Source organism: Lissotriton helveticus, chromosome 3_1, assembly GCF_964261635.1.
Source record: "Lissotriton helveticus chromosome 3_1, aLisHel1.1, whole genome shotgun sequence".
NCBI classification, from domain to species: domain Eukaryota; kingdom Metazoa; phylum Chordata; class Amphibia; order Caudata; family Salamandridae; genus Lissotriton; species Lissotriton helveticus.
Genome location: NC_136061.1, coordinates 978,214,187 through 978,232,415, shown reverse-complemented (window position 1 = coordinate 978,232,415; position 18,229 = coordinate 978,214,187). Strand labels below are relative to the sequence as shown.

The window sequence follows — 18,229 nt, the reverse complement described above, 5'->3', positions numbered from 1 at the left end:
AAATCTGAGGAGAACTGCCTGAGCTGGGAAGGTTCTAGAGGGTGAGGACAGCTGATTGGCTGAGGCTACTATTTCAGGTCTTTTTACATAATGATGTAGATAGGCTGCTAAGTTTTGGGGCCTAGTTAGGCCTTTAGGCTTTTCCAGCCTACTACAAGAAATTGTTAGGCACTGCTATTGTATATATTTTTACCGTGGGACTCCCGCCTCGACGACGGGGAATGATTCAGGCATGTGAATCTATGAAAGATACCCCAATACTGGATAAATTCACCTTTTTTTCAGGCTTTAACAATGTAACGATTAGCACTTCCTTTAGCGTGGAAGGCAGTGTTCCCGTCTCGTATGCTTCTGCGTAAACATTTAATAATCTGGGTGCTAGCTTATCTATGTAGGCATTATAAAACTCACTTGGTAGTCCATCAAGGCCAGATGATTTGCATGTGGGGAGGAACATCATCATAACTTCCTTCACATCCTCCACATCAAAAGGTTGCGTTAACTGCTCTCTAGCCCTCAGAAAGCCACCCAAGAGCAATATCATACTGTTAAGTGGAGATCTCTGTCTCATTAACCGATGGCATGTCCCCATAGAGTTTGAAGTAAAAATCCAGAAGAATCTTACTGATATCTGATGTGGAATGTCGCGTAATAGCATCCCCATCCAACATCTCTAAAATATTTTCCTGACCTCTCAGCATTGTTATCTTTTGAGCTAGTGAGCGACTAGGCCTGCCACCTTCCCCATAGTACCGCGCTTTACATCGTCTAATTCTATGCAAAATCTCTTGATCGGCTGTTTGGTTATGTTCAGTCACGAGGTCTCTGATTTTAGCAAGTGCTGCTGGTGCGGGGTTCAATTCGTACTCCTGTTCCAACGCTAATATCTGTGCTGCCAACCCGCTGAATCTACACCTGAGATCTTCAAGACTCCAGCCTGCGCTCCCCCTGGATCGTCACTTTAAAGGCCTCCCATAGTGTCCCTGCACTGTCTACCATTCCCTCATTTTCTGCAAAGTAGTTTCTGATAGTGTTTCCAAGGCCTGTCAGAGAGTACTACTGAAGTCTCCACTGAAATGGAGGTCTCGCACACTCAGGGACACACAGCTCCAGCAGCACAGGGGAGTGATCAGAGAGTGTTTTCGCCAAATGACTAATTGTAACTGTTCAGGGGCCTACCTACGCAGATGCCAGCCAATGGTACAGCCTGGACCATGACCCGTGCACTGTGGAGACAAATCTGCTCTCCCTGGCTACGGGGTTGCAGAGTCTCCATATGTCTTTAATCCCCTCAGCATCCATCAATTCTAGAAAAATCTCTGATGCCTCCTTCCCACGCCCCCAGTGCGTTGCGAGCAGTCAAGACCCACGTCCAACCATAAGTTAAAATCACCACCCCAGAGCACAGTTACAGGAGAAAACATAGCAATATGTCACTGTACATCGTTACAAAAGGCAGGATCATCAACATTGGGTCCATATACATTCACCATAGGTAGAGACGTGCCACCCAGTTTGCCCAGAATCGGTGTCACCCTACCCTGCTCGTCTACCTCAGATCTAATCATAGTGAAAGGTGTACCTTTCTTTACTAGGATCATCAAACCTCTGGAATAAGAGGCGTATGAGGCAGCTACTCTCACCCAGCCCATCGGGCCCCCACATTGGTCTCAGTATATTTGGTTAGATGTGTTTCCTGTAGGAAAGCGATTTGCACATCCATCCTATCCAGATAAGCTAAAACAGAAAGAATGTTCTTGGGGTTGTTTAGTCCGCGTACGTTCCATGTGAGAAACTTTATAGTACTACCCAGATCTGCAACATATCAATACCATAATAGTTGTTACCCAACCATGCCACATATGCAAATTGTATTTCTCCAAAGGTTGTATCTCTACAGAATTGCACCTGCCACAGCACTCTCCTCCCCAACATCCCCCCACCCACTTCAGCATCCGCCAACTTGCTAAAGACATCGCCTTTTAATAAAAGCAACCACCCCATGAACAGAGTATCATAATGAACATATAGGGTACCCCTAGGGGGGAACACCAGAGTGAAAGTTGCCTCCCAAAAGATCGGGAGGTGGCCGATCTGTCCAATGTCACTGATATATTATCACAGTCATAGTTCCAAGACTCTAGATCAACAATAAAACCAACAGCTCATTTTGAACCTGTGCAGCCCTAAAACAGAAAACAGTCACTGTGGACATCACCCTACATGGAGCACCTTACATATCAACACATCTCACTTCATAAAGCGCACAGCATGTGGATAAATTCACTGCTCCTCATCATCGGGGTCGTTAGAAGATTCATGACTGTGCATCTTCAATGTTTTGGCGTGCTCAAATGCGGCCTTTGGCCTGGAAAAGATCTTGAAAGCCCCCTCTGAGCCAATTCTGAGGCAAGCGGTATACAGCATGGCATCAGTGGTTTCTTTACTGTCCCAAATTCTCTCCATGCTGCCTGCACTGTTATCGTAAAGTCCGGGTAAAAGGCCAATGCGTTTCCCTGGTAGCTTATGGAACCCTTCTCTCTCGCCAAACATAGGATAGAGTAATAGGATAGGTAGTTTAATAACCTTGCAATGATGAGGCGCAGCATTGCTCCAGGGACCGGCCGATTCACAAGCGAGTGGTGTGCATGCTCACTATCAGCATTTGGGATAAGTTGTCCGCACCAAAAATATCTTTGATCAATGTCTCCACAAAAGTCTCCATTTTACCTGTGTTGGTCGATTCAGGCAGACCAGTGATTCTGAGGTTGTTTGTTCTTGACCTCGCCTCCAAATCTTCGTTTTTCACCTCTATAAGTGCCAAAACCTTTTTCATGTTTAGAGATCGTATTCAGTTTGTCCTCAGTGTTGGAGACCCTCTGCTCGACCTCTCTGATTCTGGGGTTTTGCTTTTCCAGCTTTGCAGACATATGGTCCATTCAAAGATGTAGGGCGTCAATCTGCACATCTGTAGACTACGCTGTAGATTACGCTGCATTGCTAGAAGCGTTGTTTCCAGGAAGGGGGCAGCCTCCCCTGGGGCTTCCCCCTCCGAGCCAGAGGCAGTCTTTGATTGTGACCAGCTAGGTTTCCACATCTCACGGGCTGAGATATGTCAGTTTTCCCCATTTTGTTTTTCCCTCGCACTTGTGTGCCACAGTCAGACAGTGCTCACCTTTTCCAATTCTATGTTGATACTGCACTCACTGTGTCATCTTAGACAGGCAAGCCTCACGACTATAGTTCGTGGTTCAGACAGTTATTTTCACTTAGATAGCCTTATGCACCAACCTCTCTTATAAGCTGTAGTCTGCTGTCATGCCAGTTCTGGTTTTGAAAGTGGTAAGTCCTATTTTCTGCAGCTACAGCCAGTTACTGCCTCTTGGATTATGCTTCCCAGGCTGGAATATTCCCTTCACTCACATCCGATGTCACCGCAAATTTATCTCACATCGGTGTGACGGAGTGCACCTTAGACTTGCAGCCGCTACTTCGTGCACAATGTAGTGCGACCTGATGCCTTCAGTTCTTTTTTGTTTTTAAAATTTCTTATTATATTTCCTTGTTGTCGGCCGCCACGCAGTATTCCCCCGCCTCTCTAGCATCCCAGGTCAACTCTGTAACTAGCCCACCACCTGTTCAAGCGGGCAAGTCCGTAGGCCACAGCCGCCCGCCCGGGCCTACACTTATCTCTGTACTCCCAGGCCCCAACGCGGCCACTGGGCCCACTCACCGCACCAGTTCTGCTCTGCAACTCGCACTTTTGGGGCGTAGCATTGCTTCCTCAGGGCGCGTAGAAGGTCTATTCTGTGCAGCCTCCCGGCTCCTTCGTCCGCAATGCCTCAAGCTCCGTGAGGCAAACCGTTCAGCACCGTTCCCCCGCCAAGCCCCACCGCCCGATACGGGCAGACCTCCATAAAGCGGTGCCTAGCAATGGGAAGCAGGCCGGCCTCTGGTCCCCCTCTCACTTGGCATGGGTTGGAACAGCAGGCGCATCACTACACACATGAGCGTCCTTTTCCCAGCCAGCAGCCTCTCAGTGATGTAAGCTTGGTGCCTCCCAAGCGCATACGGCTGCTATTTTGCTCTTGTGGGTTTCTGGAGCTTCACTGCGGGATTACTGCGATGTCAAATTCATTGGTGCTTGCAATTTGCCTCAGATCTGTCCAGAGCTGCATACATTAGCTCTGTGTCCCATTTGGCGTATTATTCCACCTTATTACGGTTGGATAATTGTCGGATTGTGGACCGGCTGGCAGAGCTGGACTAATGTGCAGCCATTTTGCCGTGCGCCCTCTAGTGCCCCCCTGCTGTCTGTATTTACTGCCTGTCCAGCTCTTCCTGTAGCTGATGCTTGCGTAGACGGCAGAATGGAACAAATAGGATGCAAGATGACATCATCCCTAGCAGAGATTCGGCATTTGTAGAGGCGTGCAGAAAGTGACCTTTTTCTTTGAAGTAGTTGTGCTAGTGCTAGAGTTAACCTTATTTGTCTTTCTAGAGTGGGATACGCTTTGTTGAGTGTTGTATCCGACACAGCTCCTAAGAATGATATCCTTTTGGATGGCTGAAGAGATTATTTTTGTGGTTTTACTACAAGGCCAAGCTTGAGAGAAAGGTGAATGCGAGTGTTGGTGGACTTCTGTACGGCTTGGCAGGAGGCTGCTTTGACCTCTGTTGTTGAGATAAGGGAACACCTGATGCTGGTGTTTTGTCTTAGGAAAGTTGCTACTGGTAACAGGCACTTCATGAAAATGCAAGTGGCAGATTTGTGGTAAAAAGAGAGGAGCTTGAAATGGTAATGGATGCTTACTACTATTAACTTGAGAAATCTTTGGTGTCGTGGGTGAATTGGGACATGAAAATACACATCTTGGAGATCTAAGGTTGTCATATAATCTCCCTGATTTAGAATTTGTAGGATATCCTAAAGGGTCACCATGCAGAATGTTTACTTTCTGAGATAGTTGTTTAGGTTTCTCAGATGCAGGATTAGTCATCACTCTCTTATCTTCTTTCGGACCAAGAAGAAACAGTTGTAGAAATATTTCCCTTTTTGGCATGCATGAACTAGTTCTATAGTCCCTTTTCCCTCTAACTTGAGAAGATGCAGGTGATTAGTGTGGAGTTTTGAAGCAGGGCTGGGGGTGGTTTGTGAGTGAATTCCAACGTGTGTCCAACTTAAATAAGATCTAATATCCACGTCGATTCAGTTGGGTACATTGGGTACCGGTATTGGGTATTGCTGGTAACCTTCTCTGTAGGAGGGTTACTCTCTTCCCCAAGCACCTCAAAAAGATATTTTACAATACTACAATTTTTTCAATGATTTATCAGTATCAGTGTCCGTTTTGATTAGTTGAAGAGCGTTGTCGATATGTTTTCCAAAGAGAGCTTCGCCATTGTATGGAAGGTCCTTGATTTTACTTTGTACCTCCGGCCTTAAAGAGGTGGTCTTCAGCCAGCTATGTCTTCTCGAAACTTCTGCGCCTGCCAGTTGACGAAAACCAGTGTTGGTGATGTCCATGGCGCAATCGATATTCTCAGGGCATGCTTTCCCTCTTGCAATATCTTTTTAGCATCAGCTCTCTCTTCTTTGGGAAGGCTGTCGAGATATGGCGCAATATTCGACCACATCTGGCAATCATATCACCCAATGACTGCCAAAGAGTTCACTGCCTGCACTGTGAGCACCAATATTGAGGAAAAATGCTTCCCAATGCTGTCCAGGCGCCTACCTTCCTTTTCAGGGTGCTGATGTTTTTTTTGCTAGACCCTGTGTAGCTTGGGTGATCACTGAGTCAGGTCTTGGATATCAAATAAAACAGGCCGGAGAGTCTTCAGGGGTTTTATCTTTCTTATCCAGGCTCACCGATTAGAGCGGCAGACCCTGAGGCAGAGGTCTGGCCCGGGACCAGGGTTCAATCCCCTTCGCGGCAGGGTCTTGGGCTCAATGTCCTCGGATCCGATAATTCTCGCCTCGGTGCCTACTCTAATCATGGGTTCCACTCTACATCTCTGGGCAATAGCTTGCTTAATCTCCACACCGGCCCTAACTACGCTAGGATGCCTGGCTTCACCTTGGGGGTGTCCAGGAGTGGACACCTCACAGGAACAGGCCAGGAAGGGTTCCACAGCGGTATTCGTACAGCGCTTAGAGACCCTTGGGTGAGAGACGCTATACAAATACAAATTACATTACATTACATTACACAGAAGACAATGTGGCTGGATTTTTCATTACTTTAATCCCCTCATCCCAGGTATAATCCACTACAAGAGTAGCCCTGATGCTCTTTCTGAACGGCTTCTTAAAAAAAACAATCTGTCTGCTTAGATGGCATGGGCAGATTGAATCTCCTTGCTGCTCTTTTAAGAAGATTATAAAAATCTCCTATACCTTCAGAAGGGGAATCCATAGGAGGTGGCATAGGAGATGATGGCATTGAATTAAGGTAGTCATTACTTTCGTCATGAAGTTCACCCTCTTTCATCAGAAGAAGATGAAGTATCCTGGAGAGGAACTGTCTGTTGAGTATGCCTTGTAGATGTGGGCGTAGACAAAATTCTTCTCATTTGCAGTGTAGATGGTTGCACAGGTAGAGTCTTTGGAGGTGGAGCCGATTTCCTAGGCAATGTCAATGTAGGTGGAAAACGTTTCCGATAGTCTGCCATCATAAATTGCAGGTCGAAGACTAACGAGCTTGGGAGACGAATCATTTCCTCCTGGTATTGATGTTGAAATTGTGCTTGTTGAGGAGGATAATATCCTTGTTCATAATAGCCTTACTTGTCATTATCATCATCCTGTTGATACTTTTTTTTTAGATATATCTTTATTGACTTTTTTCCCAAACAGATATCACAAATATCGGCATGTACCTTATTTTGTGCATACATTACTGATTGCCCAAACAACATATACAACAGGCTGTAGCCCAAGTACAGCAAAAGTAAGTTACGTTTTTTATTACCAACTTCTCCCCCACCTGTGTCTTATGCATGGCGCCCCATACATGACAATCCTGTGGAGACCTGCAATGGCCAATGCCTCAAACTCTGCTCTGCAAAACAGCCAACCCTCCCCCTCCCATCCCCCACTTCCCCAACAAAACTCCCCCTGACCCCCGCCGTGTCTGGTGTAAGATCCCATATGATGTATCATGGTGCACCAAATTCTTCTGTCCATTCTGCTCCTTGCCCAGTGGAGCCATGTTACCCTGCCTCCCTCACCTCCAAGTTATTGTCTGGTCCCCTTCCTGAGTGTATGTTCCCTCTGCCTACCTCACCGTCTGCTCCGTCCACACCTCCGTTCATCCCTTTGATACCTGACATGTAATTGTGACAGACTGCGAGCGACACCAAAAGGTCCATCTTCATTCGAATCCTCGTCCTAAAGGTGGCTGGGTAGTAAGGGTGATACTTTGCTGGGTGATGTTTGCTCTGGTATCAAATATTTGTCTTTTGCCATGTTTCTTTGTATCTCTCTTTTGTCCTTGAGGCCATCCTCGAGGTCGTTGGCGGTGTTGACGAGGATGGGGCTGAAGGTCACTTCATTATCAATGAAATTGGCGTTGATGAGATGGAAACTATCTGCATCGTTGACAATATAGGTGCTGCAATCTGAGTCGTCGGCCAAGTGGTCGTCGTTGACAAAGATGTGACCGTAGTCACTATTCTCGTAGTTGTCGTAGACGCCGCCATAGTCATTTTCCCCATCGCCGTATTGCTATTATGTCATTGTTGACAGAGGTGAATTAGTCTATTTTAATTTATGAAGAAGTTGAGGCGGAGGTGTAGAAGGCTTAGACCTGGATCTCCCAGGCTTTTATGAGATGTAAAAAACCTCTTCATGTTGTTCTGAGGGACCATGTTCCTCTTTGAAAGAGATGGACTTCACTACTTGTGAGATCCCTGATGGGTCTGTTTTGAAGATTATTTAGTAGGCTCATGAGATGAATGAGCTTCTGAACTGTCTCTCTCTCTCTCTCTCCCATTTCTTATGTTTTCTAGAGCAAGATAAAGAGTCTTCACTAAAATCTTCAGAGACAGAATCTTCCTTAGTTTTTAGCTTCTGGAGCCTTACAAGCAAGTTGAGTCTCGCCATTCCGCTGGCAAGAAATTTCAGAAATATTAGAATATCCTCTCCTGGAGAGACTCTGGATGGAGAATGAGCTGGTAAAGTCAGAGTGAAGAAAGAGCATGATGAGTGAAAATAAGAAGATTGTAATCATGAGTACAATTAGGTCTTCTGCCGATAGGCGTGCTTAATGGAGATGCCGTGGAAAGACAAGAGCGCTTCTATTTAGTTGCTTTAGAGGTCTTCTTTGGTGGAAAGTGTTTGGACCTGATCTTCAAATGGTTTTATTGGCCTGAGTGGATCATGAAGAGGGGCGCTATGTATGGATCTGCATATATATGGACATATCTAGGACGTTCCAATGAGATAAAAGTGCTTTCATCTCTTCTGTTCTTGTTAGGACTGGATCATGTCTGTACTGCATGAGAAAACTGCCAGACTGGATCAATGAAGACAGAGACAATTCTGGACATAGTGATAACGAAATTAGTAACGTTTATGGATGGAAAGTGTTCCAACGTCGATGTAGGTCTTTTTGATGTTGGTGGGGTCTCTGTCGAAGAAGTTGTTTGGTCTCTGCTGGGTAGCGGCAAATGGATCAACACTGATCTGCAATAATGTGTCTCTGTCAATATTCTCATTCTCGATCTTGAGTGCTTTGACATCGACTATTTAGAGTGCCACTTGTTTTGAAGTCAAGTTGCCATTGAGTCATCCTTTGATGGCCAACATGTTGGAGCAGAGCCTTGTGAAGGTGACATCATAGGTCTCGACATCAACGTTCTATTACGTTGAGAATTTTGAGAATGATGCTGATATTTGTTGCTGTCACTGAACCTCTTTTCTCTAGATTGCCCTGTGGGAGTCTTTTTCAGATGATGGCACATTTAAAGAGACTAGCTGACAGACTGATCTAGCCTCCTCTTCTTCCTCTCTTCCGCCTTCATGTCCTGCACCATGCCCAAGCCTTCTCTGTCTTTGAGTGTTCTTTTAGACTTTTTTTTTTACAAATGTCACACTCATTGACAGAGTGAGATATAAGAAGGTAGACCACACACAACTTGTGAGCATCTGTAACTGCCTTCTTCCTTTCACATAAAGGGATCTTAGAATAAGAGATGGCATTTGGATTGAAAATTTTAAAGTCAGGAAAACATCTGTCCTTGATAATTAGAGATGATGAAAAAATATTCAAAATTATTTCTTGACAGAAAATATTAATATTTTTCAGAAGTGTGACTTCACGGGTGTTCATAGATCCTACTCTAACCAGTTGAAAAAAACAACTAGCTCTGGGAGGCTACTGCCAATACAATGTATTGTGGGAAGGGGAGCCTCCTAGCTTCCTAGAGGTGGAGGACTCTTTTTAGGTCGAGCCTAGAGCAGCGCATACGCTACTTGCTGGACTTTTAGTAAGGGGGTTTTTAAAGTGATACCCACAAACTTTTCCTGGCCTCAAGCTTACGTGCACGCTCGCGTGCACACGCGCAGCCGCCATCTGGCTTTCTTATCTCTTCCCCCTGCGTCGCTGCCCATTACTTTCACTTTCACGGCCGCGCGGCCATTGCTTGTTATAGAAGCGAATTGTAGTGACATTTGTTCAGGCTCGCAGGACAATGGCAGCAGTGTCCGTGAGCATAAAAGAACTTCATACAGGCTGCACTGAACAAAGGCAGCACCAGGCTTTCTTCCCCCACATCAGAACCAGCGCCTGCCATTGTTTGATTCCGGATAGCTTTGCAGAAGCAAGATACAACATAAACACAATTAACGAGGCACTTCCATTTCCTTATTAATTAAATACGCAAAATTATCGGGGAATACGGCAAAACAGGCTAACTGAAGTGTGCTTACCAAAACTATTGAAAGCGAACCGCGAGCTCTCCGTGCCCGTTTCCTTAGTAACAGGTGCTTCTGTTTCCATTTTTTTCCCTTGAAGGAGCTTCTTTGTGTGAGAGGAGAAAATGCTGTCGATAGGAGTACGAATAAACAGCTATTGGATCTGGGCAGATACACAGATGTGCAGTGACACCACTTATTTTCTGTTTGTGCTTTGCGCAAGAATAATCATTGTCAACGCTTGGCCAGTTATCAATTGTGCCGCATCCTTTTTTACCTGCTGTGTATTTCGGCAGCTTGGAAATGCACAGGGAATAATGCTACCCCAGTATAACACACCATTTATTTTTATATAGTGCGAACTGGGCCCAGTTGCAGTCGAGCGCTTTACATGAGAGCCAGACCTCAGACATTAGTTTATTTTATTTTTTGAATTGGCACGGTGCGATTAAGTGATTTGCCCAGAATCACAGGAAGATGAGCCGTGCCCGGGATTCGAACTTGGTTCCCTAGTTCCAACTCGGCACCTCTAGCCTTTCTTAAGAGAGGTCTTCTCCCCAAGCCTTGACAACCCATTTTGTTTAGGACATTTTAAGGTTAATATATATTCTTTTTTAAAGTGAATTTTAAACGTATTTAACAATATTTCAACAATACGGATTTTTATTCACACTTTGCTGAAACTAGCCCTCCTGTCTCTCAATTGTATCTTTCATTGGGGTTATTTACAAAGATAAGTAACACTTGTGAGTAATTTACAAATGTACATTTATTTTAACACTTTTTAGTAACTTTACTACTTTGAGTTTTTCACAAAATTTACTCAAAAGTGTAGCCTTACATGTCTACACTGCCTGAAAAAGGGCGTGGAGCCTAACTTACAAGTGTAAGTTACTACTAAAAAAAAAAAAAACATTTGCAATGCAATAGGTCTGGCATTTGCGAAATTTTGAGCTATTGGCATTGTAAATCACAATGCCTTTAATTTATGTGTTTAAAAAACCTGCAATAATAAAAGGCAATGTCCTTTACAATACCAATAGGTCAAAGTTTTGAAAATGCAAGACCTATTGCATTGCAAATGCTTTTTTCTATCTGTTTCCTTCCCCGTGCATTTCCTTCCACTATTTTTTTCCTGCTTGCAGTACTTTTTGTAAATGGATAAAGTACTGAAATAAACAAGCATTGGCATAGCCAATAGGTCTCTCTTTTGGGACCTTATAAGTATTTAGTTTTGCAGCACAATATCCTTGGTGCAACAACAACTGTTGCATAGCTAAACACTTATAAGGTCCCAAAGGCAAGACCTATTGGCTATGTCAATGCTTGTTTTCTTTACTTTTAATGTATACCTCTCCGGCTGCATTTTTACTTTGATGTACACAATGTTTACAAGGGATTTTGCATAACAGATGATTCAGCTCAACCTAATTCAGGTATTCAACTACAGCATGATATTATAGACATTCAGGAAACAATTTCCATGGACGAATAACTATGCAGAAGGTGTTCCGGGGTCCACACAAGCAATGGGGAATTATTAAAGTATTTATGACTATCAATGAACATTCTATGATCTAGAAACACCTTTCCCAGAGCAGAAATCGTTTCTCCCACTTTACCAGCAAATATGGTGGTGATCCATTTCCTTTCACACCGTGGAAGGGTAGGTAACCCCAGCACATGGCTGGAGTAAATCTCAGATCCTATTTCTATTTCTATTTCTATTTCTATTCTATTTCTCATCCTTTCCAGGGTCGAAAAGGAAAGGAGAGGAGTTTATGAGTGGTGACAAACAGCCATCTTGTGGGTTTTCAAAAACTTCGAAGGCAAACCAAGCCTTAGAACACCCAATTCTAACCTGGGATTTACAGGTGCGGAGAAATCTGCACTCTTGATGGAAATCTTCACACATGCAAATGACTTTTGCTTGTAAGGAATACCTCTGTGAATTCCTGACAGGTGTAAGTAAGATAAAGTTGGTCAGTTATGTTTATGAGATTTCAATGATAGGAAACTCCCCCCCACACACATGCATGCACATGCACGCACACATACACACACCACATCTACTCATACATAAAATTAGGGTTACATATATAGACTATACAAATCAGAAAATACTTTGAACATTTAGAAGTACATTAAAGAAGGGTCACAATCGGAGATTGCACATTCACTATGAGCAGTTGGCAGCTCGGTTTGATTTGAAGGCCCCATAGTGTAACCATGTCTGATAGCATGCTAACTGTAACAACAAAACAAAGGATATAGTGCCTCTGCATGACTTACACAAGAGGCCTTTGAGTGGCGATGATGTAGTCAGGCTTTCCGTTCTTGTACACAAGCCGAGCGTTAGCCTGCACCCATTTCCAGTGGTTCTCCTTGGTAAGCAGGCGGAACACGGTCAGTCCACTCTCACCCGTCTTCATCACTGCAAACGATGGCCAAGAATGAGGAGGTAGAAAGGTAAAAAAGCAAAAATAAGGGAAGTGCAGGCACTATGCTTTCAATTTCCATTGCAAATATTATACATTAATCAAGCAAGGTCACCGTGGTTCACAAGTGTATAAAGCATGTTAGTCTTTCTTAAATTTAAATTAGTTTTACTGTTGCTCTAATATTCAACACAATCCTGTATATTCGACTTTGCTTCAATTTTCGGCCTCGCCGATCGTTGTACAACATTTTACACCCTCCCTCTCTCTTCCCCGGGTGCCTGCGTGTCCTATTTCTGTAGCTCATCTAGCGACACTAGATGACTCCTGGGTTTCGATGTGTGGCCGCTGCATGGGAATCACCGGTCAATCTTAGTATTCTAAGGTACCGCTGGCAGGTTAGTTCAGTAAACTCTTGTGATAAGAGTGTTATAAATGGGTGCCAGACCTTGTTCCTTCTGACCTCAGCATCGAAGAGAGGCGCTCCATCCCTAAGAAGTCCCAAATTTGATGTAGCCAATTCAGTCTTCTCGGGACTCTCTCCTTACCCCAAAGAGCAAGAATAGCTTGGTTCACTAGGATAATGTGACTTCCTCTCTTTGATGTTAGTGGGTAAGTGAGTGGGTTGGGAAGACCCAAAAGTATATATGAAGGAAATCTAGGGAGCGAAGTCATAAAGCTCGTATCGATCTCTGATAGAATTTCTTCCCAGAACTGAGACAATTTTGGGCAATCCCAGAGAATGTGTGTAAGTGTTCCTATTGATGCGCTACATCTTTAGCATCTATTGTCGCGTTCGATATTGAATGTGTGTACTCTAGCTGGGGTCAAATACCAATAGGTAGTTATTTTCACTGCTGCTTCATTGCTAGATTGCTAGATGAGTAGGGACCTGAGTGCCTGGCCCTCTAGTAAATGTCTCTCCATTCCTTTTGGGTCAATTCCCTCCCCAACTCCCTCTGCCAACGGTGCTGTGCTGCGGATTTTGACTCTTTCTCCGGGCCCTGTAATAATTTGAAAAAGTCTGTAACTAACTGTTTGTTGGTGTATCTACTAAGGAGCCATCTCTCGAATGTGGTTAAATCTCTCTGCGCCGCTCCTTTCACCTCTGGGTCCATCGCCCAGTGTCTAACTTGTGCATCACGGAATCTCTCTTCCTCCGAAAAGATCCTGTTTGCCCTTAAAGAATTTAATGGGATAGGGCCTTCTTTGTCGAATAGATGGCCTAATGATGTGCAGTCTGGGTTTTGCCAGGCCTCAAATTCGCGTTGAAGGGAATCTGAAGTCGGGAATCCTACTGGACCTTGACCTGCAGCAGCTCCGCCGCCTCGGAAAGGGAACGGAGCTGTCGAAGTTTACTCTGCCATTTAAACACCAAGCGAAATGGGTGACCCCTTGAATAAGTCACTGTCTGATCCCTCAGGAATCTAGTGATTGGCTGGAACTCCCGTCATTTCATGAGTGTTGAAGTTGCCAGGTCCTGATATAAATGGAGAGTGTGGCCATTGAATTGGATGGCAGACAGTTCCCAGACCTTTTTCAAGATTTCCTTTTTAAGTTGGAAGTTGTGCACACATGTCAAAATGTCCGGTGCACGCCCCCACCAGAACTCCAGTTGCCCACACTGGGGGGCCTGTCTAGTCGGATTGGTTCTGCAGAAGAATCGCCCAGGATTTGTGTGAATGGTTGTGTTGCATTTAGTGTAAAAGCTGCATCAGCTTGGAACTCCCTCTCTGTGGAAATTCGCTTGTTGTAGGACCTTTTGACCTTCCGGAGGGCTATAAAAACATTCCTGTTTTAAGCTGCTTCTTCCGTATTTTCATTTTCTTGTTGTGTTATGTTCTACCTTGTCTTTGCGCCGGGACGCTCCTTTGCTGGAGTATCTGCGCGCATAATAAATTAATATAACATAACATAACATAGCATACGCCTCGACATTGTCTCCTTCTGCGTTTCTAGGGGCCCTCCTAATATTCTTCCTGGAACGATTCTCCAAATCATACGCATGGGCCTGTAGGTCTAGCTGTTGATCCGACAGATGTATAATTTCCTGCTGTAGTTAGACGATTTCCTCGTCACGTGAGGTGCTTTGTTCCTCGAGGGTATCAACTTGTTGTTCGACATCTGTCACCGCTTTCCGCACCACCTGTAATTCACTTGCCAGGTCACGTTTAATTGCCACTAGGTCCGCCCTCAGGCTTGAGAATAGGGACTCCAGATAAGACCGGTGCCACTGTGTCTTCCAGTGATGGGGAGGGGCTCTGATTTGTCCTCCTTTATTCACGCTCTCTTGAGCCCCTCCCGTTTTAGTAAACATATCTTTAATTTTTATCCCCCCTTCTTTGTCCTGCCTGTCATTATTGCACTGAGTTTTAAGTGCCTATCTTCTTGCTGCCTTGGTGGATGCCAGTGGTCAGCCATTTAGGCGGTGTCACCCCCCTTTTGAGGCCCCTACTATGTGTCTCAGGTAGGAACCCACATGCACACCTCCCGCTGCCACCGGGCGGTTAAACCATGGGTTGTGTTACTTTGGAGGGGGATCCCGAAGTGCCCCGATAGGCCGTGGATAGGCACTTTGTGTTCTTCACCTACCGCCGACTCCGCGACTAGTCCCTGCAGCTCTGACCAAGGCTAGACTTTCTGTCAGTTTGTTGCTGGCTGGCGTATTGAAATCCGCATCCAGTGGCTTTGCCAGGCTCCTTCCAAAAGTCTGGATCTCCCACCACGCCTGCTGGCTCAGTCTGTGCCCCCTACAGGTGCGGGCTAGCCTCAGCATTATGGGTATGCCCTGCCTGAAAGCTCTCTATGTATGTCTCTGGGCTGGGTCCATGCGAGCCTCCTACTCAAGATGCAGGTGTAAATGGCCCAGATCGCAGAGGCCCAACTGCACAAAAGGCCTATTTGTGTCCGAGGCCCAGCAACTCGCCCAGAGTCCCGCGCCAGCAGCTGGCTCCTCCGGTCTCAGCTTCTTTTCTGTCTGGCTCCTGTGTACAGGCCCTGGGCTGCCCCGGGCCTCCCGCAAGCCCCCTGGGTCCCGATATATCAATGGTGTGTCCCTGTCTCAGGACCCCGGGAGCCCCGATGGTGACAGCACATGCCTGACTCACTGCCGGGTACCCGTGCCGCTCCTGGGAGTCGTCCACAATCCTTATCCGCCTGGCCAAGTCCTGTGTGCCTCTGTCTTGGAAGGTGCGGCATCCCGGGCCCCGGTCCAGCTGGGCGTCATCTCTGCTCCACGTTGGGGGCCCCCGGGGTTTCAGCGCCAGGCCCGGCCACACCTCTCCCTCTGGTCAGGCTGATGCTAATCGCGTCTCCTCAGTTGCGGCGAGCCTTCCTTGTTCACAACGTGATCCTGCATGTCGACCGAGTCTCCTAAACTGCAGATCCAGTCGAGGTCGAAGTTGGGCAAGGGTGGTAGGAGGCTCCCAGCTCAGTTGGGACAGAGCGGAGAAGAGATGCAACTTAGTCCATCACCATCTTAGCCATGCCCCCATTAGTCTTTCTTACAGGCATATTTTGAAACAGGTATGGAGAATGCAGTCCTCAACTGGCCTTTGCCTTGCAAGGTTTTCGTGTTTTCGCACCCCTCCGTAGTACTCTAGGCATAAGTTATAATGATTTAATGAGCTGCTCGAGCCTGGTGTTGTATGGTTATTTCTCTATCTTCTTTCTTCCCCTGCTCTCTATTCTGACTGTGTGGAATGTTGTACATGTCATGGAATGTTGGATGGGTTAACAGATTCAGTTGGTGACTAAAGGCTGAGCTGCCTGGAGGACAGCTCCTGGTGGGGCATATTTACAGAGATACTTACTGCCTTACTTTACATCCTGGCTTCAAGATCATTCCTCTGTAAACTTATAATACGATAAATACTTATTTGAAACTACCACCTCTGGACCCTTTTATTATTGTAACATTGGCGACGATTTGGATTACAAAACCTGCGTGGATCCTATTTCAAAGGACTTACTTCTACAGCAATTATATATTTTTAAAAGACTGCAACTGCTTCAAAGAACCCAAACTTGTATTTACTCAGCAATATCCGTTGGCAGCCCCAGTCCCACCAGTGACAAAGACATCGTCAGCCTCAACTCGGGCGTGCCAATTTTCTACACTAGCTTGGTGAGTCTCCTTTTCTTTTGCCTCCTTGCCAAGGTTTCACTATTCGCGGAACGCTTGCTGTGGGTTATTGGATTATTTTTTCATCAAGTGAACCTGCGATACCATATTCTACACCTTCTAGTATAATTCTTACTGATTCTCAACTGGCCTGATCACCCAGTTACAGTTTTCTAGACTTTGGTAGCGGCGTTTATTTTTCATTCATCCACTGTGAAGTTAAACTTTGCTTCTTTTGTGTGGGACATGCATATTGTCATTCTCTACGTTTTTGATTGCTTAATACTTGGTATGGAAACCGGGTTTGACACAATGACACCATTAATTTGGGATTCCTGGTTATTTGGAGTGCGAGAAAGAAATACTGGCTTATCTTTCCTCCGAAGTAAAGAAATAGTTGCATTTGCTCAAACTGTTCCCGTGATTCAAAACAACCATATTTTCATGTTTAAAACCAATCACATGGCCGTGATGCTAAGCAACCATATTCTTGCGATTACTGTTAACAACACTCTCGTATTCCCAGCCAAGTGGAGAGCAAGAAAGAAACATTTCAAGGTACTTTTCTTTATTTTTGTACTACGCCATTAAAAACTGTCACGGTCTTTCTGTTGTGCAGCGTGAGCCTTACCTTTTGAAAGGAGTCTCGCGCTTCTTCCATTGTTCCTCATATCTCCGTCTTGCGTCATGGCTGCCGCTGTTCAACAATCCATGCACTGTGATGCCGGGAGTCATCCGGTGCAGCGTCACCGTACGTTCCTCCATTTTGTACTTGGTAGACATTCCTGTCAATTGGTGTTTCTGCGTCACGAATATTGGGAACTTCGCCATTATGGAACATAAACCACCGAGGCACTTAATGGTACTTTTGACAGCCTTCATGGACAACCGAGGTTGTGAGTTCTTCTTGTCAGCTTACATGAAGTGCTTTTTCTTCAGATTTGCTTCACGAAACATATTTTAAAAGTTCATGAGATGTCTCTTTTGATCTTCCGATTTCGCTGCAGGTGCTGTTTTCATATTTTTTACACTTCGTGTTTCAACTTTACCTGAACTACAACGCCAAGCACGTCTTCCAACTTTCGGGTACTTTGCACACCATTCATTTCAGTATTTAAAGTAACAGCGTGTTATTCCTGCTGCAAGTCTTGGATTATTGTTAGCCTGATGTTTCTGCCTTTTTATTGCAATGACAACGGTGACAACTTTATTTATTTTAGTTCTTTATTTTCCTACATTTGACAGCGGTGACTACTTTACTTATTTTAGTTAGTTGTTTTATTATGGCTCATAATAATATTAATTGTTGATGATGTACTTCACTTGTATGCCTTTTACAATTTTAATGCAATTTGATTTTAGATTGCAGCAGGTATTATTATTAATGTGGTTTAATATCTGAGTACAATTTCATTTATTTAACGATGCTTGATGCAGTTATGATTGATAGTGTTTATTTAAGTAATTCAAATGTTTGCATGCTTTATGTGTGGACATTATTTGTCTACGGTTACCGGTTTAAAATGATACATATGATATTTAAGTAATTCTAATTTATGCATGCTTTATACGGTTACCGGTTAAAATGATACATATGTTTTTTTAGTAATTCTATTTTATGCATGCTTTATGAGTAGACATTATTTGTCTACGGTTACCGGTTTAAATGATACATATGATATTTAAGTAATTCTTATTTATGCATGCTTTACGAGTGGACATTATTTGTCTATGGTTACCGGTTTAAAA

The 18,229-nt window shown here is 44.7% G+C and overlaps 1 protein-coding gene across 3 annotated transcripts in view; it reads right to left on the bottom strand.

Annotated features, from left to right (window-relative positions):
- LOC144823156 (aryl hydrocarbon receptor-like) overlaps positions 1–18,229 on the bottom strand; it is a 1,206,974-nt gene that overhangs the window by 95,803 nt on the left and 1,092,942 nt on the right. For all 3 annotated transcript variants that reach the window (XM_078681422.1, XM_078681424.1, XM_078681423.1), the window contains one exon: positions 12,212–12,353. In XM_078681422.1, the coding sequence (XP_078537548.1) occupies positions 12,212–12,353 (142 nt within the window). The remainder of the gene's footprint in view (positions 1–12,211; positions 12,354–18,229) is intronic.